General features: G+C 37.6%; 1 protein-coding gene across 4 annotated transcripts in view; it reads right to left on the reverse strand.

The window, feature by feature from the left end:
* Positions 1-11420: 11420 nt before the first annotated feature.
* LOC139981022 (adenosine receptor A2b-like) overlaps positions 11421-24294 on the reverse strand; it is a 59103-nt gene continuing 46229 nt past the window's right edge. For 3 of the 4 annotated variants that reach the window (XM_071993129.1, XM_071993128.1, XM_071993125.1), the window contains exon 2: positions 11421-15601. In XM_071993129.1, the coding sequence (XP_071849230.1) occupies positions 12340-13512 (1173 nt within the window). In that variant the 5' untranslated portion in view covers positions 13513-15601 and the 3' untranslated portion in view covers positions 11421-12339. Of the gene's footprint in view, positions 15602-20037; positions 20367-24294 lie in introns of those variants that run through there. The other variant, XM_071993127.1, reaches the window with a different exon arrangement.

A 24294-nucleotide genomic window follows, 5' to 3' on the forward strand; every position in this document is an offset into this window, starting at 1 on the left:
CGAAGGAAGTGATCGCCATTTATTCCTCAGTTTACCAATTCCTCGTCTCCCAGAAGCGCCCAAAATTTAAGAAATCGAAACATTTTTGTGTTGGCTGATCCATGATCGCCGCCCATATGCATGCCCGTGAGAAGTGGTGACTGGGTGAAGAAAAGCTACAGTATGCCGTTTGAAAACATGGGCAAAAAAAGCGAAAGTAGCGAAACCTAAGGTAAAACGTGCGATAACGAAGTGATTATTTTCCAGGTTAATTGTGACTGTATTTGTAATGATTATTATTATTTTTTTTTTCGAAACTACCTTTTCGAACATGAGGAAAATTTATCCTGGTGGACCTTTTAGCGAACTGATTGCATTACTTAAGAAGAAGTTCACATGGAGTCCCATAATCTCTGTTCACTACATTTATCTTAACTTTCCGAACTTTGTTACAGGCTTAGAAAACAATTAAAAATTTGCCATTTTTTTCATAGAAAATTGACTGACTTTGGCAAATGTAACGGGTTGCACTTACTCTGGGACTACGTATATATAATATTGTTCAACGATGGCAGCGTTGATGGCACATTTGGTTCATTATTTATCAACCAGTAATTATTTAACTGTTTCGATTGACTGAATATCAACAATTAACAACCATTGACCAAGCAGTCAACAGAAGCCCCATTTCTCGTAGGCCCTACAAGAAATTCAGTTGCTGATACTGTTCTCATGCAACGTCGCTGGGTTAGGTTCCAAAATGAGTCAATGGCAGTCTGCTTGCACGCTTCCGAGCGGTCGGACAAGCATATTCAAAGGCAATGGCATTACTAATCCCGATATGTTGTCTTTGAGGTGTACGTGTGGAAAATCCGCAACGACCATCAAAGAGCAATTGACTATTTAGTCTACTTTTCGATTTCGAAAACACTTTTTTTTAAATTATGACAAATATTTTAGGACACCTTTGACAAAATTTGGGCGGGGGGCCTGTGCCCCCGGGCCCCAATGGGCACGACGCCACTGCTAAGTTGCTTTATCCTCCAAACTTTACAAAGTCCTCAAGATATGAAGTAGAATGACTACATGGCTCATCACTTATCTCTGGTTAGAGTTACCGAAGCCTTCATGTACAAATGACACTTACTTGATTGTTCTTACCTTGCTACATCCTCCTAATTCCAATTGCCTCTAGTGTGGTATGACTGCGTGGCTCATAGCTTACCTCTGATTAGAGTTCCCGAAGCCTTCATGTACATATGGCTAGGGATGCACCGGATCCAAATTTTTGGATCCGGCCGGAACCGGATTTTGCCGGATAGTACATGAAATCCAGTCGGATAATATATATATATATATATATATATACATATATATATATATATATATACATATATATATATATATATACATATATATATATATATATATATATATATATATATACATACATATATATATATATATATATATATATATATATATATATATATATATATATAAATATATATATATATATATATATATATATATATAAATATATATATATACGTTTTCAATTATATATATTCATTTGCCTTTGTCGTTTACCTCCATTTCATTAACATAAAGTCTGTTCAAAGTATCTCTTTCGCGATCCGGCTTTAGGAATCACAAATGATTTCGAGTTAGTTAGCATCATGTTTGATCCATAGAATAGGGCAAATATGTCACCAAAACAGAACTAGTATTGTTCGATACAGGTGACTAACGCCTACAGTGGAATTACGACCTTCTTTACCGGTTTCGAACCTCTGGACATACAATCAGCGTCCATAGCCTAGTGTTTAGGGTGTCCGCATATAAAGCAGGAGCCCGGGTTCGAATCCCGGTGGAGGTTGGAAGTTTTTTCACTGTTCTGGATTTTCCAGATCATGGCGTTTCAATTATGTATATATATATATATATATATATATATATATTATATATTTAGTTATGGTGGCATTTTGTACAGTGTCTGTATCCATCTGCAAATGTGCTTTCCTATCTCAAAAATGATAAAGGATAAAAAAGTGTCGAATATATGATACTTTGTGGCTTATATGCCAAAGTGTATAAATAAAAGAACACGCGAGTGTGTAAATGGAGGTGGTGGGGGGGGGGGGTCGTAGACTTTGTGTCATTTTAGACCACTTTAGAATTGATCCGAAGAATGGTTTAGGAAGGTTGTTTACTGGTAAGAAGCTTGTTTTCCAAGTGTCAAAAACCTTAGGGCTCTCCTTTAAAACAATGTACAATGGTCATGATATGGCAAATTGAAGATGACATGAATGTTCCACATGTCAGATATCTAATGAGGGGGTTGGGGTTTACCTAGTAAGAACTTCTACACTGGGGCTCTATAGAAATTGTTACTTTGACGATTTAGTGTGTAAGTCTATGAGGCATTTCCTTGGACTACATGCTGTACCTTTATACGGTAGGTTTACCGTACAATGTACTGCGCGCTAAAGGGAGCTGATGTGGCGTATTTTGCTGTAAAAGTTAATATCGTTTCTGATTCATGTAGCCAATATGTGGTTACTGTGCTACAGCTAGTGCCAGTGTGTATTAAGGTGTGTTTGGGTGCGTGTGTGTGTGGGGGGGTGGGGGGTTCTAAGTAAGGATAGCAGATATGCGCAAACAACACATATGGAGATCCGCAATACTACATGTATGCACAAAACATACACATCTGGGTTACCATCTCCCCTCCTTCAACTCTACTTAGAAAATTCACAGCTGCTGTATTAAAGTATAGTTGCAGAAAGATGAAAAAAACCTTAATTGCGTGCAATCGTGCAGTAGACACTCTTTGATATTATAGAGCGTATTTTCAACCATCCCAGAAAGAAGCGACATTATATGCTCAATAATCTGTTTAAAAACGACTAAATTACTAAATTATTATATTGGCTTAGCCTAATATAATAATTTAGTGAAAAATTGAACACATTTAATAAATTTTATGTAATGTATTACATAAGTCCGATAATATTCCACAATAAATAATAATATTAGGCATGAAACAAAAGAGGTGCACAGGACGAAAAAAATATGAAAGACAACAAGCTTTACTTTATTGAAGAAGTTCGTGTGTAGCAGGCTTTGTTCACTGTGGTTTTTAACGACATAAGTCCAGTGAGATAATTCAGGTATAGGCTAACTAATTGTGTATGAAGACTGATATATAGCTCGTCTTAAAATACAACGAAAGCAAAGGAGCGAATTGAAGCTACAACATGAGGTCGCATGTTGTAGCCTGTATAGTATTTAATTTGTGTGTAAAATATTGAACTTCGTGAATTGACAGGGCTTTACTTTTGAATAGTTGCGGACTTGCCTGCTGCATGCGTTTTAGTGGTACATGTACTCCATTCAATCGTCCCCTTTAAGGGAGGAAATGTTTACACAATCGATAACAATCAGTCAATTTCTCACCGTAGAGAACTTTCATTTTATGAAAATTAATATACCTTGAACACGTATAATCTTGCTAGTTACAAAGCGTTACGTCACAGAAACATTTCCACAGCCTGAGAAGGGTAGGTGGAGGGGTAGGTTAGGTGGAGGGGTAGGAAGGGACTTGGGTAACTTCCTTTTTCAAAACTGTGAATACATAGTGATCCGCGTTGGCGATCGTTGTTTTGTATTAGGTTATCAGGGAAAGTAATTCACTGTGATCTGAAATATTCGTAGAAATGTTAAAACCGTACTTAGTTAACGATTTAATCGACAACGAACAGAATAACCAGATAATTGTTAGCATAACCGAGGGCAATACGAGTAACCGGTTTCTATGCTAGGATTAACAGTAAAATATTGAAGAAAAAACGACAACGATTAGCATAACCGATAGGTATAAACAAAATAACCTATCAGCAATCCGGGTAAATGGTGACTGTGCTAGGATAAACCGAAACGATCAGAAAAACCGGATAACTATCAGAATAACCGATAACCGTTGGAATAACCGACATCCATGAGAACTTATAACCGATGATAACGGTCTGAGAATAACCGACAAGTTATCTTACTATCCGACATACTTCAATTCAAACGACGTATAGTTTAATATCTACGTTGATAAGTCTTAATGACGCCGCATTGAGCAACTTTTGTTTGATTCTGCGCTATATAAGACTAATTATCATTATTATTATTATTCAATACTGTCTAAAATTAATTGCCTCCACCGGTGATGTTCAATTTGAATTTCATTTTTACATTTATAAGTGTTCGCTTTGGCTTCCATTGATGCTGGAAACCAAATACATTTGTAATTAAGCACCGTTATCCAAAACAAAATATTACTGAAACTTCGAGTTTCATATTTCTGAATTTGAAGCAGTAATCGATAAGGCTTTATTTGTGTGTGTCTGTCAAGTGGATCTACTTGTATATAAAACTAATTTCCTCTTCTTAGAAACAAGATACTTAAATTAGTTCCCGACCAATCTTTAGCTTTTATTGTAATGTAGATCTATGCATGAAATACATAAATGTTCATTTATTTCTTCTAATGTGACGATATTAAAGTTCGTGTAGCATCAAGTTTCACTAAACGAAACAAAAAAATATTATAAAAAGAACAACAAAAAAACATAAAAGCGGATGACATTTTCGCTTTCACTTCGAATCCATAGAAAGAAAGTAAAATAACGTATAAGGACAAAGTTGTTTGCCTGTATAGCTTAGAAGCAAAGGGTGTGGGTTGGATATAACACAGCTATATGATACGTGAAGTTAATGACAGGTGGGGTGCATAGGCCTATAGTTGGGATATAGGAAGGGTTCATATACATGTATCGTGTCTTTAAAGGTACTTAGTCCTATGGTGAAGTTCGTATTGGTACAGTGGTCAGAGTTGGATCCAGACGAGGCTAGGAGGGGGGGGGGGGTGTTGATCCCGGGGATCATGTATAGTCAATGGTCAGATATAATGCTAGCTATGTGATGAATATTCAGTGAATGTATATGTTATCTTCTAACATCTATTCCGCATATTTCGTTAGAATGAAATCCACCTTATTTTTTTTCTAAACATCTGGAATCCTCTTTCGAGATAAATTTTATGATGACGTCAGTTTCGCCGTTATGCCCTAAATGATAAATGCTGATGAACTTATCGGCTTATAAATGTTATAATGATTGTCAAAGTTGTAATTAAATACTTATTGACAACAACAAGGACTATACCACTGGATGAAATCCAATAGCATATTTTCTTGACAGGTTTTGTAACGCAATATTAATATTGAAATCATAAACGTCTTATGTTTTCATATGCTAATTTTTTTTTTTTTGGGGGGGGGGAGGCGTGTCGCAGTTTGTGGCGCTGACTTAATAGGCTGTGTTAGACAATAAGAAGAGACCCTGCATTCATTTTAATTGCTAAAACCACCCAAAATGGATGAATACATTTTTAGCAAACAAAAATGGTCCATAAAATGCATTATGCTTTAATTTTAAATATTTTCTTTTAGTATTAAATTATATTTTAATCATATACATAGCACTGTAAGCTACTTACCATACAAGGCTTGTAGAGTATATGGTAAAAAGTATGGCCTAAAAACAGGAACATCCGGGACATTCAAAGTCATGTGATACATTGAATCGATACTGTCTTTACACTTTCCATCAGTTGATATGTTCAAGAAATAATCTATAGTTCTCCAAGCAAACATTATCTTGAAAAAAATGCGTCTTTATTAAATTATATTCAAGTTGTTTACTATTTTAGGTTTACGTTTATTCAATTATGGTAAAGCATACAGTCATGGTATTATGGTTGATATTTAAAGAATATATATATATATATATATGGTGGCATTTTTTGTACAGAGTCTGCAAATGCGTTCTCCTATCTCAAAAATGATAATAAAAAAAAAAGTGTGGAATAGGAAAACATCTTTTTCGAGAAGTTGTCAAACAGGATTTGATACTTTGTGGCTTATATGCCAAAGTGTATAAGTAAAAGAACACGCGAGTGTGTAAATGGAGGTGTGGGTGGGGAGAGGGGGTCGTAGACTTTGTGTCATTTAGAACACTTTAGAAATGATCCAAAGAGTGGTTTAGGAAGGTTGTTTACTGGTAAGAAGTGCGTAAGTCAAGGAGGCATTTCGATGAACTTTACCTTTATACGGTAGGTTTACCGTAGAATATACTGCGCGCTAAAGGGAGCTGATGTGGCGTATATTGCTGTAAAAGTTAGTATCATTTCTGATTCATGTAGCCAATATGTGGTTACTATGCTACTGCTAGGGTCAGTGTGTTTGCGTGCGTGTGTGTGTGTCGAGGGGGGTATCTACGGATAGCAGATATGCGCAAACAACACATATGGAGATCCGCAATACTACATGTATGCACAAAACATACAAATATGGGTTACAATCTCCCATCCTTAAACTCTACATAGAAAATCCCAGCTGCCGTATTAAAGTATAACTGCAGGAAGATGATAAAAAAAAACCTTGATTGAGTGCAATCGTGCAGTAGACACTCGTTGATATTATAGAGCGTATTTTCAACCATCCCAGAAGGAAGCGACATTATATGCTCAATAATCTGTTTAAAAACGACTAAAGTACTGAAATAATTCCACGCTACAATTAGTTTCTGGTAATAATGCAACTAGAGATATTGTGATGATGGCGTTAATGTCTTATTATATACATTACCTTGCTAAGACGGAGAGACGCTTTTGTCAATGTAAGTATACATCATTGGGTTTTGAATCACGCGACGTGCAGACAAGTCTCATATTGCTATTAACATCTATATTTGATGATGCAGCTATACATTGATGGAGATATAGGCCAACGATAGAAGACACTACTATACATTAAAGATTGCATTATCTTGATCAATGAAACGGAAATAAAGGAATAAAGGATCAAACAGATATACTATTCATAGCGATCGCTTTGTTGCAGTGATACCAATGTATATATGTATATCTTCTATAACAGTGATTACGAAGCCGTGTGTTTTACAACTAAAACCAGCGACTACGTTGTGCAATAATCTTCGTATACGACGAATTGATAGCCGTGTCTGCTATATACGCCTAGAGGCTAGACGCTATACACTTGGAGGGAACCTGTGGGGCTATAGTGAGCGGGGGAGGGGGAGGGTGTGAGGGGGGTGCGTGGATGGGCGGCATCCGGAGGGGGAATAGTTAAATGTACCGAAGTGTTTATGACATATGTCAACTAAAGTATCAGGTATCAGACCATTGTCAGGGGCGGATCAAGGATTTAAATAGAAGAGTGTGGCCCTGGGATTAATGAAACCGATTCCCGTTTAGGGGAGTTCCCAGAAAAATGACATTTTTAACCTGTGTGAGATGATCCCTTCTGAGGTCTATCCATGCATAATTAATTACGCCTATAAAAGGTTTACATTAAACATTTTGCCTATAATTACTGGGTTGGTAGAGGTGTGTGTGGTGGGGAATGGGGAGTGAGGGGGGGGGGGTTACATCATCACTCTAGAGTTTTAATTTAATTTATGTTTAATTAATGGGTGTGCCAAGGGCTTGATACAAACTGATGTCAGTTATATTTTAATTATATTTTATATTAACCACACATTGTCTGGTTCATTTTTTTGTAACATTTTCGCAAATTAAAGGGATACAGTGATGTCGTATGATTTAAGGAACATGCGATTAATAGAAAATGTAAAATGGTGGATTTCCGAATATTATTAACCAATGACTGATAACGTAACACAATGTAAGGTTGGTTGAAGAAAAGAGAAATAAACTTAAATATAATATAATCAGCAAAATAAAACATAAAATAAATAAATGAGATGACAATAAATGTATTATCGTTATATCATAAAATCATATGTAATTATGTAACTGACAACTCTGGCAAGTTATACATTGTATTATATTTACTGTACCCTGTAATGTTATACTTTACTTTCTTTCCAAATAGAGTTCTTTGCTTCAACAAACAATTGTTAAATCACCATTATTATAAAAAAAAATGTCAGGCCTAAATTAATCACATCATTGGCCAGGAATGATATGGTTATTTATACATCAACAAGACACTGCGGTCTCTTTAAAGCTTTTATATAATCTCAGAGATATATTCCGGTGGCTATAGTTAACTGTTTTACAGAATTGCTGGAAATTTTTTGGTATGTTTAGGTCAAAAAGCACATCCTCATATCATTTCGTGTGACGTAGACACGATGTTTGTTTTCCGAATTTGGTGATATTTTATGATGCATCAGACAACAGGAGCGTAGAGTGACGTCATCATGACGATTAAGTAAACATGTGAGGGATAAGATATTGAGATATGACACTTTTAACTAACTCTGATGGGAAACACGTTCTCTTTAAAGATATTTGTCACATTTCTTGCCACTGGAACATTCCTTTAAGGTTTTTTTTGTGTACCTTACGACATCTGACTCCTTTCTATATATCTTAACTTAAATGACAATAGTCGACCCCTTCCCATTCTCCCACCCTTGACCCCATTCCCCGCACCCTCGGCCTCCCCTTCCCTCACCCTCAACCCACATCCGATCCAGTCAAGTAAAACGAGTGCAAATATTTAGTGCGAGCAGTAAAACGTAAATTTCTTCTTGTCAGTAAAAGAGTGTATATAAATAATTGTTGGAGTACACAGCATGCCAATACCAAAATTATGCACCCATTCTTAAGGTAAGCCAGTTTCTTTTAGAGCTAATAGCATAGGCCTTTAATTGTCCGGTAATTGAAAGGCTAGTCTAGGCGATTAATTCTTTTAGACTGACAAATGAAGGTCTACTTCAAGACTTCCGATTGAAACTTGCATCGGATTGCTACATATATATAGCGTTCACAAGACATTACGAATTGGAATTCTCACATTTTGTACCACAAGTGAACTTGGAGCAAACAGGTGTGATGTCATACAAATGCTTTTTTTATGCTCTGTATTGTTCTGACCAACTGTAAAGGGTTTCTAAATATATAACTATATGGGGATGTGATGTTGACCATAAGGATGACACTATATGTGGAGGTGAAGTTGACTATAAGGATGACACTATATGGGGATGTGATGTTGACTATAAAGATGTCACTATATGGGGATGTGAAGTCGACTATAAGGATGTCACTATATGTGGAGGTGAAGTTGACTATAAGGATGACACTATATGGGGATGTGATGTTGACTATAAGGATGTCACAATATGGGGATGTGATGTTGACTATAAGGATGTCACTATATGTGGATGTGAAGTTGACTATAAGGATGACACTATCTGTGGAGGTGAAGTTGACTATAAGGATGTCACTATATGTGGATGTGAAGTTGACTATAAGGATGACACTATATGTGGAGGTGAAGTTGACTATAAGGATAACACTATATGTGGAGGTGAAGTTGACTATAAGGATGACACTATATGTGGAGGTGAAGTTGACTATAAGGATGACACTATATGTGGAGGTGAAGTTGACTATAAAGATGTTACTATATGGGGATGTGATGTTGACTATAAGGATGTCACTATATTTGGATGTGAAGTTGACTATAAGGATGTCACTATATGGGGATGTGATGTTGACTATAAGGATGTCCCGATATGGGGAATTGGGGATGTTATGTTGACTATAAGGATGTCCCGATATGGGGATGTTATGTTGACAACTATATTACTAACTGTACGTGTATTCATATGAAAGACGCACTCCTATTTTGACGTGGAGGGAAATTGGATGAAATTTTTAAAGAAATAAAAAAAGGGTAAATAAAATTTGTCAGTGGGCATGACGTCACAACTAATAGCTCAAGTTTACAGTTGGTACAAAACGTGTGAACTTCAAATGTTGCTACCTTAAATACCCCGTAGGTAGGAATTGAATAATAAACTTCACCAGTGAGATGCTGATAGAAACCGTTAACTCTTTCATCAAATCAATTCTCACCTGGAATATACTTGTAAAGTATGGTTGCATCAGTGCGTAACAACTATTTGTGTTGAATTAAGAAACAAAAAAAAACAGTCTGTTGCTTTCTGATCTATACCATTGGTATTTTGATTACAGCAGAAGTAACCGATTAAAACGAAAAAGTTGACGCACCCCCCCCCCGACCCCAACCATCTTCAAATTTCATACCTTATCTACCTGTGGTCAACCGTGATATATTACATAAATGTGATGCGTGCCTGAAATTTCCGCAATAACGACAAATGATTCTTTACTTCTACTAATTTCTTTCCTTAAATTTGTAGAATTTATATATATTGATATTTCAGTATAACTTTCAATTACAACATTATATCCTCTGTCACATCTCTTTCATAAATTTAAAATACAATTACACTAACATGTTTGGAAAATTTCTTTACCCAAATGTCATTTTTGTCACGATTTATCCAATATTAATCATAAATGAAAATAAACAAAGATTCTTCGGCGATGACCAGGATGAAAAGTAAAATAAAATTTAAAAATTGCACTTTAAAAATATGCACCGTACCTTCGAAATATAACATATAAACACTGGTCATTTCTCAAAATAATTATGAAAAGAGATAAAAATATTTCGCAAGATTGTGCACATATTATATACGTTTCTGGCCCTAATTTGGAAGAAGTCTTTGAATCCATTTTTGCCAAAACTTTATTTATTTTTTTTTGCAAGAAGAGGTTTTCTTAAGCATTTAACCCAAGTGAAATTTGAAGCAGGCCATTATATAAGAATTTCCACGTTCGCCAAAATCAGAAATACCCTGTCTGAAGCACCAACGATTGGTATCTTAAGTTCAATAACACTTTTCTCAAGCTTTCTCAACGATCTAACCAAGCCTACTGATTATCAGACTAAGACCCCCCCCCAGCCCTCCCTTACCCTTGATTCCCCCCCCTCCTAAGTGAACCTTACTAGGCGAATAGCTCGTGAATTTGATTCAAGCCTCAATATTTCGTTTTCCGGATACTTTTTTAACTCTCCATTATTAATCACAGTACAAAGTTATATGTGAACATTTTTCATTATTTTTTTTTCGGTTGATGTCGCTAATTTTTTTTGTTGTTCGATATTATACTTGACCGATAGAACATTACTGTTGAGGAATGTTTGTATTCATATTTTAGCATTAAAAAGGTATGATCAAAATTAACACCAAAATATTCTTTTATCTGTCACGTATTGGAGTTCCTCTACAGTAACTTATTGAGAACTTGTCTAAATACGGAAAATATTCAATATAAAGAGTATCACGTTTCCCACGATAGTTGATGTTAAAATAAGCTTATTAAGTTCAACAAGCATGCTGTAGGGGCGTAACAATATGCGGCTTAAGAGGTCCATTGACTAAGGGCCCCCAAAATGGCCGGAGGCTCCCAATGGTTGTTTCCGATAGTTTGACCCAACGGATCATCACTGTCAAATATGACAAATTTTACATCGATGGTTTTATGTTAGTTTAAATGACGTTATAGTGAAGGGCTCAAGATGTCACTCTTGTTTAGCAGTGGTCGTGGAATGCCTTGCTAAGCCACTGTTGAAACCACAGACAAGACTGACCAAATAGACCACAGTTTAATCATTTGATTCGAGCATCCATTCGGTGAACATGCGACCAGAGGAATGGAATGGGTGTCGGAGGGGGATATACCAAACCCCTTCAACCGAATGTATAATAGGCCATATAGAAAGTTATATGCTTACGAGTAACACATTTTGTTAAAAAAATATGTAATTTACGCATTTTAAATTCGAATGTACCTTGCATATTATGTGCCTTCTGATTGGTTATATTGTTAGAGATAATACAAAACCGGATACGAATGATAAAACACATGTCATACAATATATGATTATATGCTTAATGCTCTTAGTGTATACACAATATTTCTAAAATAGTATTGCGCGTTTTTTAATAGTCCTTAACAAATCCGTCAGACTTTCTTTTGTGCGATGTTCAATAAAATCAAATAAATATAATTCGACAAAGACTTCCCCATGTGCTATTACCTTTACTCCAAAAATGCTAAAAACTGAAAAATTTCGCCAATAGTTAGCTCGTATAGAAACTTTTTCAAAGTCATTCAAAAAAATATTCCTTTTTATTCTACGATTTCTCCATCTTGTAAGAACATGACGTTATTTGCATATTACTCTCACTTTAAATTACACAAAATATGCAAAAATTTATTATTAGTATTGGGTCACATTAAAATGGAGGTTATATTTCAGACTCATGTGTAACCCCATACAAGTGTTTTTGGTCTTTTGCTAACATATCTAGTACAATACTATAATATTTCATTGACGTTGAGAGTACGCTACGTTTAGCGCCCTCATTTACCACCTACGATTGACCGTCTAGAAGTCTATGTTGACAATGCGGCGGCAAAGATTTGCTTCTATCGATCAGTCTTTTCATCGCGATCGGAGACGCCAAGGGCGGCGTTACCGTCGTCGCCGTCATCGTGGTATTGTGCCCGAGGCCATTTCTATTTTGTACCGAATGTGACGGAACTTGGAATGATTCCTCCTCGAAGGTATGGCTACTCGCCGTACATCCGACATCTTGTAATATATTGCAGAGTGTAAAACGAAGAATGAGCTTCCTAAACGTTCTCCTGTATTCACGATTACTAAATGCGTAGATGAATGGATTCATCGCTGAATTAGCGTGTGATAAGGTAATTGCCGGTAAGAATAAATAATAAGGTGGCACTACCTTCACGATGACGCTTATTGCATTCAAGAGGTGTAGTGGCAGCCAACACAGCGCAAAGATTAATATCACAATAGCTAAGATCTTGGCTGCTCTGGCCTCTTTGAACGTTAGTTCGGCTAACCGTTTGCTAGTGTCATTCTCACTACCGACGACCAGTTGTGATATCGCTTTCACTTGTTTCTGAACCTCTTGGAATATTTGATGGTAGACAAAACTAATGATGATTAAAGGTGGTAAAACTGTACCAAAAAAGTTAAAATACACCATATAGTTCATATCCATGACTTTCATAAATTCACATTGTACGACATCAGTTGGATCTTTATGCCAACCGAATAAGGGCACCATACCAATGAAGAAGGCTAGCACCCAGGTTGAAAGGATGATTAATAGCGCCCTCCTTCCTGTCGCTACACGTCGGTAACGTAAAGGTTTCGTCACTGCGAAGTAACGGTCCAGAGCGATCGCTACGAGGCAGAAAATAGAACTCTGTGTCAGAAAGACCACAAACGAATTCATGAATAAACACAAGTGGAATCGGTTGTGCGGTTGTTTAGCATTAACTAGTAACGCAAATGGTATTGCAAAGAGTCCCACCATCATGTCTGCTATTGCTAAAGACACGATGAAATAGTTCGTTACATTCCGAAGTCTTCGGTTATAATGGACGGCCCAACAAACTAAAAGATTCCCAAGAACCGCTGCGACAGCGATTGGTATTTCTAAAGCCAGACCCAAAATGACATAAACGTCGTTTCCACCTTCGTCAGAAGCGTTGTCGTCGCTTTCATTTCCCATGTTTTAGGAAGAAACGACTGGTGTAATAAAACTAATTACAAAATTGTCTCCTTCACAAGTAGATGAACGATATTTTTTTCTCAAAACAGCATAAAGGAAGCGGCGAGAAATGTGATAAAAATCTGTCATCCAGATGCTTTGACCAAGTTATTACCGCATCAAATATATAACACTGCAGATGATAATAATATCAAGAGCGATACTGGTCGGAGCTCTGACATCTCTCTCCATTGCTTATTGTAGTTAAGAGTTCGTCTATATAATAATAATAATGATAATAATTATAAGAAGAAGACTCTTGCGTTCTTATTTCTTGTCTATCTCGACGGATTGAGAATAAAACCATCTTTCCCACCAGTAAATATATGACATCATTATTTGAAGGAAAATCTGACTAGATAGTTTTATACCTTAATGATTGATATGGCGATAAATAGCTCCTTTTCATAGTACAAAGACTGTCCTGGCGACAGATGGCAAGCGTACGATTCATCCAATCAACGTCGCTAATCGTTTGACCGTGTTAAACTGCATATAGATGTATCTCTCTATAATAGTACATGTAATCCCAATACAGGAAATTCAAATGTCCTCGTATTCTTATTGAATTTGTGGTTTTTTTAATTTTTAATGGCTTTGCCAGTGATAAAATATATGCTGTAATATATCTTTTTAACGACTTTAAGTTTCTTCTTAGAGTTGTTTTTCCAGAGTATCATCCACGATATTTTAGCCAAAATTGTGGGTTTTACTGAATAATGTCAAATATCAGTCAAATAATGCGGGTACTGCGTGATCTAAAGTTAAACACGATATCAGGATGCAGTAATAAAGGTCTGCTGTAGAAATCACGAAGCTAATGTAAAAGCCCTCCAAGAATGATACACATTTTCTCCGTTGTATTTCCGTGTTTTTGCCTTCCTTTGAGTGCGTGTGTGTGTGAAATACAGAAAGTCGTATGTTACATCATAGCCTATAGGCTAACAGTCATACAAATGGTAATAGCACTCACATTGAAATCAGTGACATAAACGTGTTTATCGGTTAAGCCTCGCTGGAAATTCTTTCCCCTGTAGTACAAAGATCCACAATGAAATATGTCATTCCTAAAGTTGACATATTCGATATTTTTATGTGATTAAAATCCGTAGATGAGTACACTCAGAAAAAAAAAATCATTAAAAAATGATTATTTTCAAGTCCAAATAGACGAAGAAGCCTCTAGCGATCCATATAAGCCTTCATTCATATTTCTATTGCTCGATCCTTGCTTTCTGTTTTGTTTTCCATTTCTTTGTGTTATTTCGGTTTTCATTTATTCACGAAATCGATACGAGAGTCCTATTCATCCATACGAGATGTAACTTTCCTTTCAAAAAATATATTATTATCCCTTCTTCTTCTTCTTCTTCTTTTTCTCCAATTTTAATCCAAATTTTTTGGGGGGATATTTTCGCTTAAATTCCGTATCGAAAATTAATTTTTAGAAGAACACAACGGCACGATGAAAGCGAAAAACGTTATAAATTTCCTTCGGATATCACATTTAAAATGTCCTTTTCCCCCTTTATCTTGTCAACGCTCTGATGCCGTAGAGGGAGAGAGATGAGAGGCAGAGAAAGATGAAGATGGAGGGGAGGTGGATAGAGATGAAGAGATCACAGTCATCATCTCAATCAACTGCCAAAAACTCAAGTGATCCTGTCTGTCTGCTTGTGAGTCTCTTATATGAACTATGATAACGCTATCACGAAAAAGAGTTGAAAGTATTACGCCTGCATGATGGTCACGTGGTTAGTTTCCTCCAGGAGGTGATGCGAGTAATAACAGAGCAGCGCCAGTCGAAGAGATCAGAGAATATCATATGTAGAGGGAGAGACAGGAGACACGCCTGAAATATATATATATATTTATTTATATGTATATTTATATATATTAGACTGTACAGGGAGATATCAATGGCTTTATTATGGTAATATAAGAAGTGAGTGTCGTCGTGACAACATCACGCAATTATAGCTTTTGCATATGTCGATGAGAATCTTCGCTTATGCGAGATGAGTAGAAAAACAAAACATGTCACGAATATCTGTAACAGGAAAAGAAAGGAGAAATACAATTGTTTATATTATCTTAAAACGGAAACGAAACAGAATTTGATGATCTGAAGCAGCGAAATTGCAGGTATCTTTTACTTCCTTGTTTTGTTTAGTTCCAAAATTGTTTGTGGGCAATTTTTTTTTTTTGGGGGGGGGATGGGGGGGGGCTTTTCCTTCAAACTAATTTGGACATAGTCACCATGAATGGCTGCCGTTAGGATGATACAATGGATGAAGTCACTGCCTAGATTCACGTCATTTCTGCCATCTGTTACCAAACATTGTTCTCACTTTCGTCAGGCAAATATACTCTTTTTTTTTTAAAAGGGGCTTTAAAGGTATATTGAGATACGAAGGTTGATCAACATAGCCCCAAATTTACGAACTTCGGTTCCACAATAAATGATGAATATCCATTGAATCGATTACCATTTCTTGATGAGAGATAACCAAAGAGGTTACTTCGATTACCATATATATATAATATATACAACTAGTTGAGACTAGTTGTATATATGTATATATATATACACATATATATACATATATAATTATATGTATATATATATATATATATAATTAATTACATATAATTATATGTATATGTATATATATATATATATCAAGTTTCAAGTTTCAATTTGATATATATGAAAGACATATGTATACGCTATATACATATGAAATTGTAGTGAGTTGGAAAGTCAAGAACAGTGGGAAAAAAAAACTCTTTTCAAAGTTCACTTGTCGAACAAAATCATCCTCGAAGCTACTTTCTGTTCATCGAACATGCAAAGCTTGAACAGATTAAAACGTAATACAAAACGAGGTTCGGGAATCACGGCGGTGTCACACGATGAAGTGTAAATCAATTTATCTGTCTCCTCTTGCAAGAAGTGACACGAAACTGAAACTGTTCATTTCAAGTTAAACAGTCGTCTGGTACCAATGCTGCAAACTTACATGTTATACATGACACCGTGGTCAAGGCTACAAATTAATTTCCTAAAAGCTCCCGCAGTTTGTAGCCAATTTTCTTGCAATTTCACCAAATCTTTACAAAATACAAATCTCAATTTTGTGCATTATGCAGATACATCACAGTTTCCCCCAAGATAGTTATGTTGCCAATTTTTATATATTTTTTTTTGACAATAATAACCTATAATAATCAGGTAGTTATATTTACGACCACGAATGTGGGAGAACCCCGCAAGGACTTTCGGATTACAACTTACACATTGAGTGGCTTCCAATTCAACAATTTCAGTTAAATTTGGGAAAGTATATTACTTATATTTGTGGGGGAGGGATGGGAGGGGTGGAGGAGGTGGCAGGTGGCGATATTTAGATACCTCGTTATCAGTTCACCCGTTCAAGAACGTACCTTGATGGTGATCAAATAATGTACCATTTAAAAAAAAAAAAAAGTTGTCAACAGGATGACATTTTGTGTTATTCTTCTTAATTCTCAACATGTGGTTATAATATCGTTGTGGATGTTACATAGATACAACATATATCCGAAACCAGTAAGAGTTTAACTACTTTCTGCAAACTATTTTAAAAACAATTGTAAACAAATCCAAATGATATGAAGCATGTGTGGTGGGTATCTCCAAAAATTCATATTATATATAAATCAAACCCATCCTCACCATTAATTCAAAATGTTAAAAGAAGATTTTTTAAGTTTTAAGAAGGTCACATAGAATGTCAACGGTAGTCTGATTTATATAGTCTGATGTTAATTATAGTACATTTCCTGACTGTGACTGTGAAGCACGTTCAGTTAATTTCCATTGTGGAAGGCACAGTTTCGTTTTACGAGGGAATTTCAGACAACAATAGGAAACGACACATAGTACCTATATCTGTTTGTACTTTTCTGAGGTCGTTTACTTAGAAATGAAAAGGAAAATCACTTTTCACCCTGCACCGACTCTATGGAATGATAATTGATATTGCCAGCTTTTGCTTTCGTTTCTGTGTGTCCAACTGTTAATGGCAATCCAAGTAATATGAAAACAAACAAGAGTTATCAAGGTCTCGGTTTATTTTACATGTATGTATAGGGTAACAGTAGATGTGTGTCACCGTGACGCTTGGCTTGATATAAATGAAATCTCAGTTTACTTGTGTGTATGTATGCGTGTGTGTGTGCAAGATTTGAATGACCATGGCGCCATAATCGGTATCCTTATAGAAACATTGGAACGTCTAGTTCAGACTTTATCCCTTAAAAAGGGGTAACTCCAGTGGCGTAGGAAGGAACTTTTGAGTGGGGGGGCTGAAGACTGATGGCCGGCCAGGGGAGGGGTCTAAGGGGAGGGGGTGTCCTCCTCCCATTTGGAATTTTTTTGCATTTCCAGGTGGCCTCAGATGCAATTTGGTGCAATATAGCACACTTCAACACCCACTCCATTTTGTAAAGAATTTTGCATTTTCACCTGGCCTTAGATGCAATTTGGTGCTTCAAATGAGATTTTTTTCTCATTTGGAAATGAAAAAGGGGTTTTCTGACTTGCGGAGCGGGGGGGGGGGGGCGGAACGATACTTCCGCCCCCCATATTTTTCACTGGGGGGCTGGCGCCCCCAGCCCCCCCGGTTCCTACGCCCTTGGGTAACTCAATGGTATTTACTGACGTAACAAATATTGACGCTGCCTCTACAATCAGTGTTTTGCTAACTGAAATTAAAAAATTGTATGTGTATACGTATACTTCGTATGGAAGAATTATATAATGTCCTATACAAAATAAAGAAGTGAGATTTAAAGGAGAGATTATCAGGTGAAGAGATGTGGCTGATGAATGATGTCACGAGTAAATAAGGGTATAATTATATGAAGCAACATGATAGACATGTGCGTATAGAAGAAACACAGGTAATGATGACGTATTCCAGACCTGGCGGGAGGGGAAGGGGTGGGGGAAGGGGGAGAGGTCAGGTGTTCGTGTAGGCTATAAGCAGGCCTGAAGAGAGAAGAATGGGTGGGGGAGGGGGTCAGGTGTTCGTGTAGGCTATAAGCAGGCCTGTCGGAGGAGAATGGGTGGGGGAGGGGGTCAGGTGTTCGTGTAGGCTATAAGCAGGCCTGTTGGAGGAGAATGGTGGGGGAGGGGCCAGGTGTTCGTGTAGGCTATAAGCAGGCCTGTCGGAGGAGAATGGGTGGGGGAGGGGGTCAGGTGTTCGTGTAGGCTATAAGCAGGCTTGACGAGAGGGGAAGGGGTGGGGATGGGGCCAGGTGTTCGTGTAGGCTGTAAGCAGGCCTGTCGGAGGAGAATGGTGGGGGAGGGGGTCAGGCGTTCGTGTAAGCTATAAGCAGGCCTGTCGGAGGAGAATGGTGGGGGAGGGGGTCAGGCGTTCGTGTAAGCTATAAGCAGGCCTCTCGGAGGAGAATGGGTGGGGGAGGGGGTCAGGCGTTCGTGTAAGCTATAAGCAGGCCTTACGAGAGGAAATGGGTGGGGGAGGGGGTCAGGCGTTCGTGTAAGCTATAAGCAGGCCTGACGAGAGGAGAATGGGTGGGAATTGGGTGTTTGTGTAGGCTATAAGCAGGCTTGACGACGAGGGTTTCTCATGCCGGGTGATAAAGGCTCCGGGACCCGGGATAATGTAAGGGACCATGGGAATGTAGAGTAAAGAATACTGCATTCTCAACAAAACAAGAGAGATTTAATCAGGGATACCAGTTGACATATTTCCCCTGGCTATCGGACTATCGGGCTATCGGGCAATCGGGCTATTAGGCTATCGGACTATCGGGCTATCGGGCGATCCGACGCCCCTGTTTCCGTGAACGTGTTGTTTTGGGCTACATCTGATACGTATAAGACGTGATAATGTGAAAGGCCAACATGTTCATTAACTCAATTTGATATCAGGTCGTATTGGATTTACTGAGTAATCGATTAATCCAATACGGTGTGATTAAACCGATTCAATTAATTCAACACGATTATACACGGTATCATTACACCGATGTGTAGTGGTAACATTAAACTGGTTACGTGATATAATGCCTATGTATGATTGAACATTATATAATCTAGGCCGTATGATGATTAATTAAACGATAGCGCGTTTAATAATACAATGCAGTATATGATTAACCGGTTTAGACCAATGCCCCGGTAGGCTATGATTAACCGGTTTAGATCAATGCGCCGGTATGATTATGAGGTTAAACTGACCAAGCTAATACGTATGATAAGAGTCCATGCAACATGGTGATTTATAACAATAAACGTAAAAGGAAGTTGGAGGATACCGAGCATAGGCTACATGAGTAACTATAGCCTACCTATGATACTATACCGTTAGCCAATTAGCATTTTCTTCCGAATGTAAACACAGACATATGCATCAAGGACAGCGCATACCTTTATAAACTAGAAGGAAAGGTGATAAAAGGAGGCATATTTCGTACCAATCAGAAACAGATTGCCTAAAGTATCCGCTTGGTAATTCAAATTGTCGCTCAAAAGCCAGAAATGATGAAAGCAAGTCAAATATTTTAAAGACTTTTTTATCCACCCAAAGGTAATTGCTTTTTATCCATTGAATTGCAAATCCAACAAAAAGAGGCCATGAAATTACACTGTCACATAATTTCAAATGCAATTCTACCAGAAATGATGTGTATAGGCGTAGGACTATAAGCCAAAATGGCAGCTCCAGTTTATATAAATGCTCGGTATAAGGTTTAACTTATAACGATAAAATATACACACTCCGTACTTTATAGGCCTACACACAATATGGAAATGTAGCATTCTAGTGAGAAACAAGTTAGCATTTCCGTTTCATCACGAACAGTCAGTATCACAAGTGTACATTACACATAACTACTTCACAACAGCTAACAATGATAAACGCTCTGCAGCGATTTGCAGATCGCTCGCGTCATCAAGGGCGGCGGAACCGGGGGGGGGGGCACAGGGGTCACGTGCCCCCCCCCACTTTTCCTCAGGTTAAAAATGTGCCCTTTTTCTACATAAAAATTGAGGTGTCTCAAGTTAGCAAGAGGCCAGGGAACCAGAATGAATACTCGGGAAGGGCCGTTTCCGGCCATCTGAGGGGTTTGTAAAACCAAAATTTTTCTTGTACGCTCCGCGCCAACCGATGGTGGCGCTCCGCTCAGATAGTCGTGCATACAACTTTGCAAATCCTGGCTACGCCCCTGACTTTTAATGAATTTCTGTGGGTCAAACTCAAAGCTATTTCGAATGGAAAAAATTTGTTAAAATATTAACAAGAAATAAACTCTAATTCCGAAGATTCCTACATTAGCAAATAGCATGATTTCACCTCATTTTGTCTCAAAAGAAAACTTGTTCCTTGTTTCCCAATTTGCACATTGGATATTGCAGTGAGTATGCATATTTTCCTTGAGGTGGGGGGGGGGGCGTTGATGGAGTGATGTGTATACGCAAATAAGATAATACAATAAGAGTTATAAAGGGTACTAAATATAAGGCTGCATCAGTCAAATCGAATTTCTGCAAAGTGCCCTTTGATGTCGGTGCCCCCCTCCCCAGATTAAAAGTGCTTCCGCCGCCCTTGCGCGTCATCTTGCTAAAATCAAACAAATAACTCGCGCAAATGGGGCCTACGTTATAGTAACGTGCCAACGTGATAGAGTGCCTACGTTACAGTAACGAGGTTTCGACGAACTCCTGATCTTATCTCCGAAATACCTTCAATTTTCAACGTATATCAACACTTCAAAGAAAACATTTGCTCAAATATTTACTTAAAAAAGAAGGGGGAAATGGCTGTATAGTAAGATTTTGCCTCTGCGGGAGCAGGCATGTAGCCTCTATGAAACTTGATAGGAGGAGGATGGGGACACCAACAGGGGCATAGGCGTAGGAGGCGGGGGGCTGGGGGCTGCAGCCCCCCAACCATTTTTTGGGGTGAAAATTCGGGCAATATGCTTAGAATTTTTCGGGCATCTACTGAAAGAATAATAATTTGCAATGTGTTTTTCAATATTTTGGTGAAAATTCGGGCAATATGCTGAGAATTTTTTCGGGCACCTACTGAAAGAATAATAATTTTCATTTTTTTCCCAATTTTTTTTGGTGAAAATTTGGGCAATATGCTGAGAATTTTGCGTGCACCTACCAGTGGCGGAGCGTCCATACAGTCAAAGGGGGCAGATGCCCCCCTGACGGACTCAAATGGACTGCTGGCGCCCTTTCAGCTTTTTACCACTTTTTACTTATTCGCGATTATTGACTTTTTTATTGCGCTCTCAAATACCTATTGACATTTGACACATTTTGTTGGTGCAATTTTCTGACAAATGGCGATGACACCTATTTATTCTTCGTTTATCTGCAAATTAGCAAGGCCTGGAAAGGGTCGATCGAGGGAGTAACTTTACTGAAAAAATTTCTGTACGCTCCGCGCCAACCTGTGGTGGCGCTCCGCTTAGATAGTGTCAAAAGCGCCCCTACAGACCATTCTCTCCCCCCCCCCCTGACCAATACCCCATAGCTCCGCCACTGGCACCTAGTGAAAGATGAAGAATTTGCAATGTGTTTTTCAATGGTTAAACTGATATTGTTATTATTATTATCATTATTGTTGTAACGACTTCCCCAATAATTCTAACTAATATGGAAGGGTAATAACACGGAAAATGATTTCATGTTATTGGCAGGTGATGTAATAACTGATGGATGCCTATATGATATGCACATTAACATGTGGAACGCGCGGAGCGCGCGAAAAAAAAAATTGGTTATATTTTTCGGGCAAGTCGTTACAGCCCCCCCAAATCAAACGAGGCTCCTACGCCTATGAACAGGGGGGCAGCTACAACGTAAGGAGTGGCAGGATACTGGTCTTCTGAAACTTGTGAAGTTTTTGTACACATGATGATGAAACACTTGGTGTGTGTGGGGTGGGGGTGGGGGAGGGGGAACACTTGTCTGCAAGGAGGTACGGTACCTTGGGCCCTGACCTGGCTATGGGTCTGCTGTTGGAGGGGTTGACATACAAATGGAGCCATATAGACAACTTTCTTGAAAAATTTATGCTCAGACAACACATGGACTGATAGACACTGGAAATTCATGTTGAGTTCAAACATTTTCGTGAACTTTTTCTTATGGCAATGTTATGTGTACAAATGCTGAAGCGAAGTAAAATAACCTAAATGGCAACTTTTTATTCTTTTTAATTTAATGGAATAATAATGGAACATTGAACATGAGATGAATTTAATGACGTGTATAAATTGATTATGTAGGTACTGGGGAAATAGGTCAAACCCCACGCACTTTTGTTCCATATCATATATATCTGCGCAACAAGTTTGGATAGAATTTCCCAAGATAATAATTGCGATCCGTATTATCCGATTACTTTGATAAGACGTAGGAAGTCTTTAGATTTGTTAAACAAAGTACACTAATGGTGAAAAGGAAGTAAAACAAGCCGATAAGGAAACCACCACCCACCGCGTCGCAGAAAACCCCTGACATATACCTTAAGCACTTCCTTTACGAATGCTTAAGTGTTCTTGTCAGAATTGAATGGTTTGGTATCTTTAAAGTTTTCCTCAAACTTCGTCCCTTCTTGAAAGAAAATGTGCCCAACTGAACAAACCGGCTTTGAATTCAAGTTCACTAGAATCACTCATGTAAACAAAATTTAGCTTTAACTTGGAAATATAATGCCCTTTTAGTTTGGAAAACCAAATTTGAGATTTTATCCCACTGCCAAATGTTTTAATTCGAATCGATAAAAAAAAAGGTTTAGCAAACTTCGCTTGGGGATGTTTCTTGCTTTCACCAATGTTTTCTATATATAGAAAAAATGGTTAAAACAAGAAATGTATAGCGTTGCATATGCAAATATATGCAAATATTATGCAACGCTATATACGGTACTTATTAACAGGGCTGATTCTTATATCTTCAGGATCCCCATTTTTGAGAAATATTGGATCCCTCTACTCTTTATGGGAACATTATCGGACTATAATGATGCATCCACACATCTTAATTTGTTGTTTACATGAGTGACATCACGACAAATGATGCATGGTCTGCAAAATGTTACCTTCTAAGTAGGGCTGTAGGATAGTGGCAAGAATTTGCTGTCTCTTCCTTGAATTAAAAAAAAAAAGCGTCGCCTTTTTTTATTTGCTCTGCTGCAAGAGAAAATTCTATTCTCTCCAAGTAAAAGTCACGATATTTTACGTCTTAAGATAAAATTAGAATAATGTCTTTTGGTTCTACTGGCTGTATCAAAGATTTGGTCTGATTTTCCTATCCCTCTGGCAACGCAATTAGGAGAGGCCGAGATTCTACGCAGTTTGAAAAAAATTTAACAATGAATTATTTCGTGCTGCAACACAATGACAGCTCCAGGTGAGAAAAAAAGTCATTATATTAGACAAAGTTAGATTTGTAGATAAATTAATTGATGTAGGCTCTTAACAGGGGTAAAAATGAAACATCCGCTAAGAAGTAAAAGCAATAAAGAAAAAGCGAGAATAACTAAGTACATGGGGCCCAGTGACATGTCTAGTATAGCGTTGATACGCGTTTGAGCATTGATTCTATTATGCAATTTAACCTTTTCTTGAAATGCGCTTTGAGATATGCAACACTGTTTCCTGTATATCGTGTGTAAAAATTGTGATCAAGGGCGTAGGAACGGGGGGGGG

The sequence above is a fragment of the Apostichopus japonicus genome, chromosome 15, assembly GCF_037975245.1.
Source record: "Apostichopus japonicus isolate 1M-3 chromosome 15, ASM3797524v1, whole genome shotgun sequence".
Taxonomy (NCBI): domain Eukaryota; kingdom Metazoa; phylum Echinodermata; class Holothuroidea; order Aspidochirotida; family Stichopodidae; genus Apostichopus; species Apostichopus japonicus.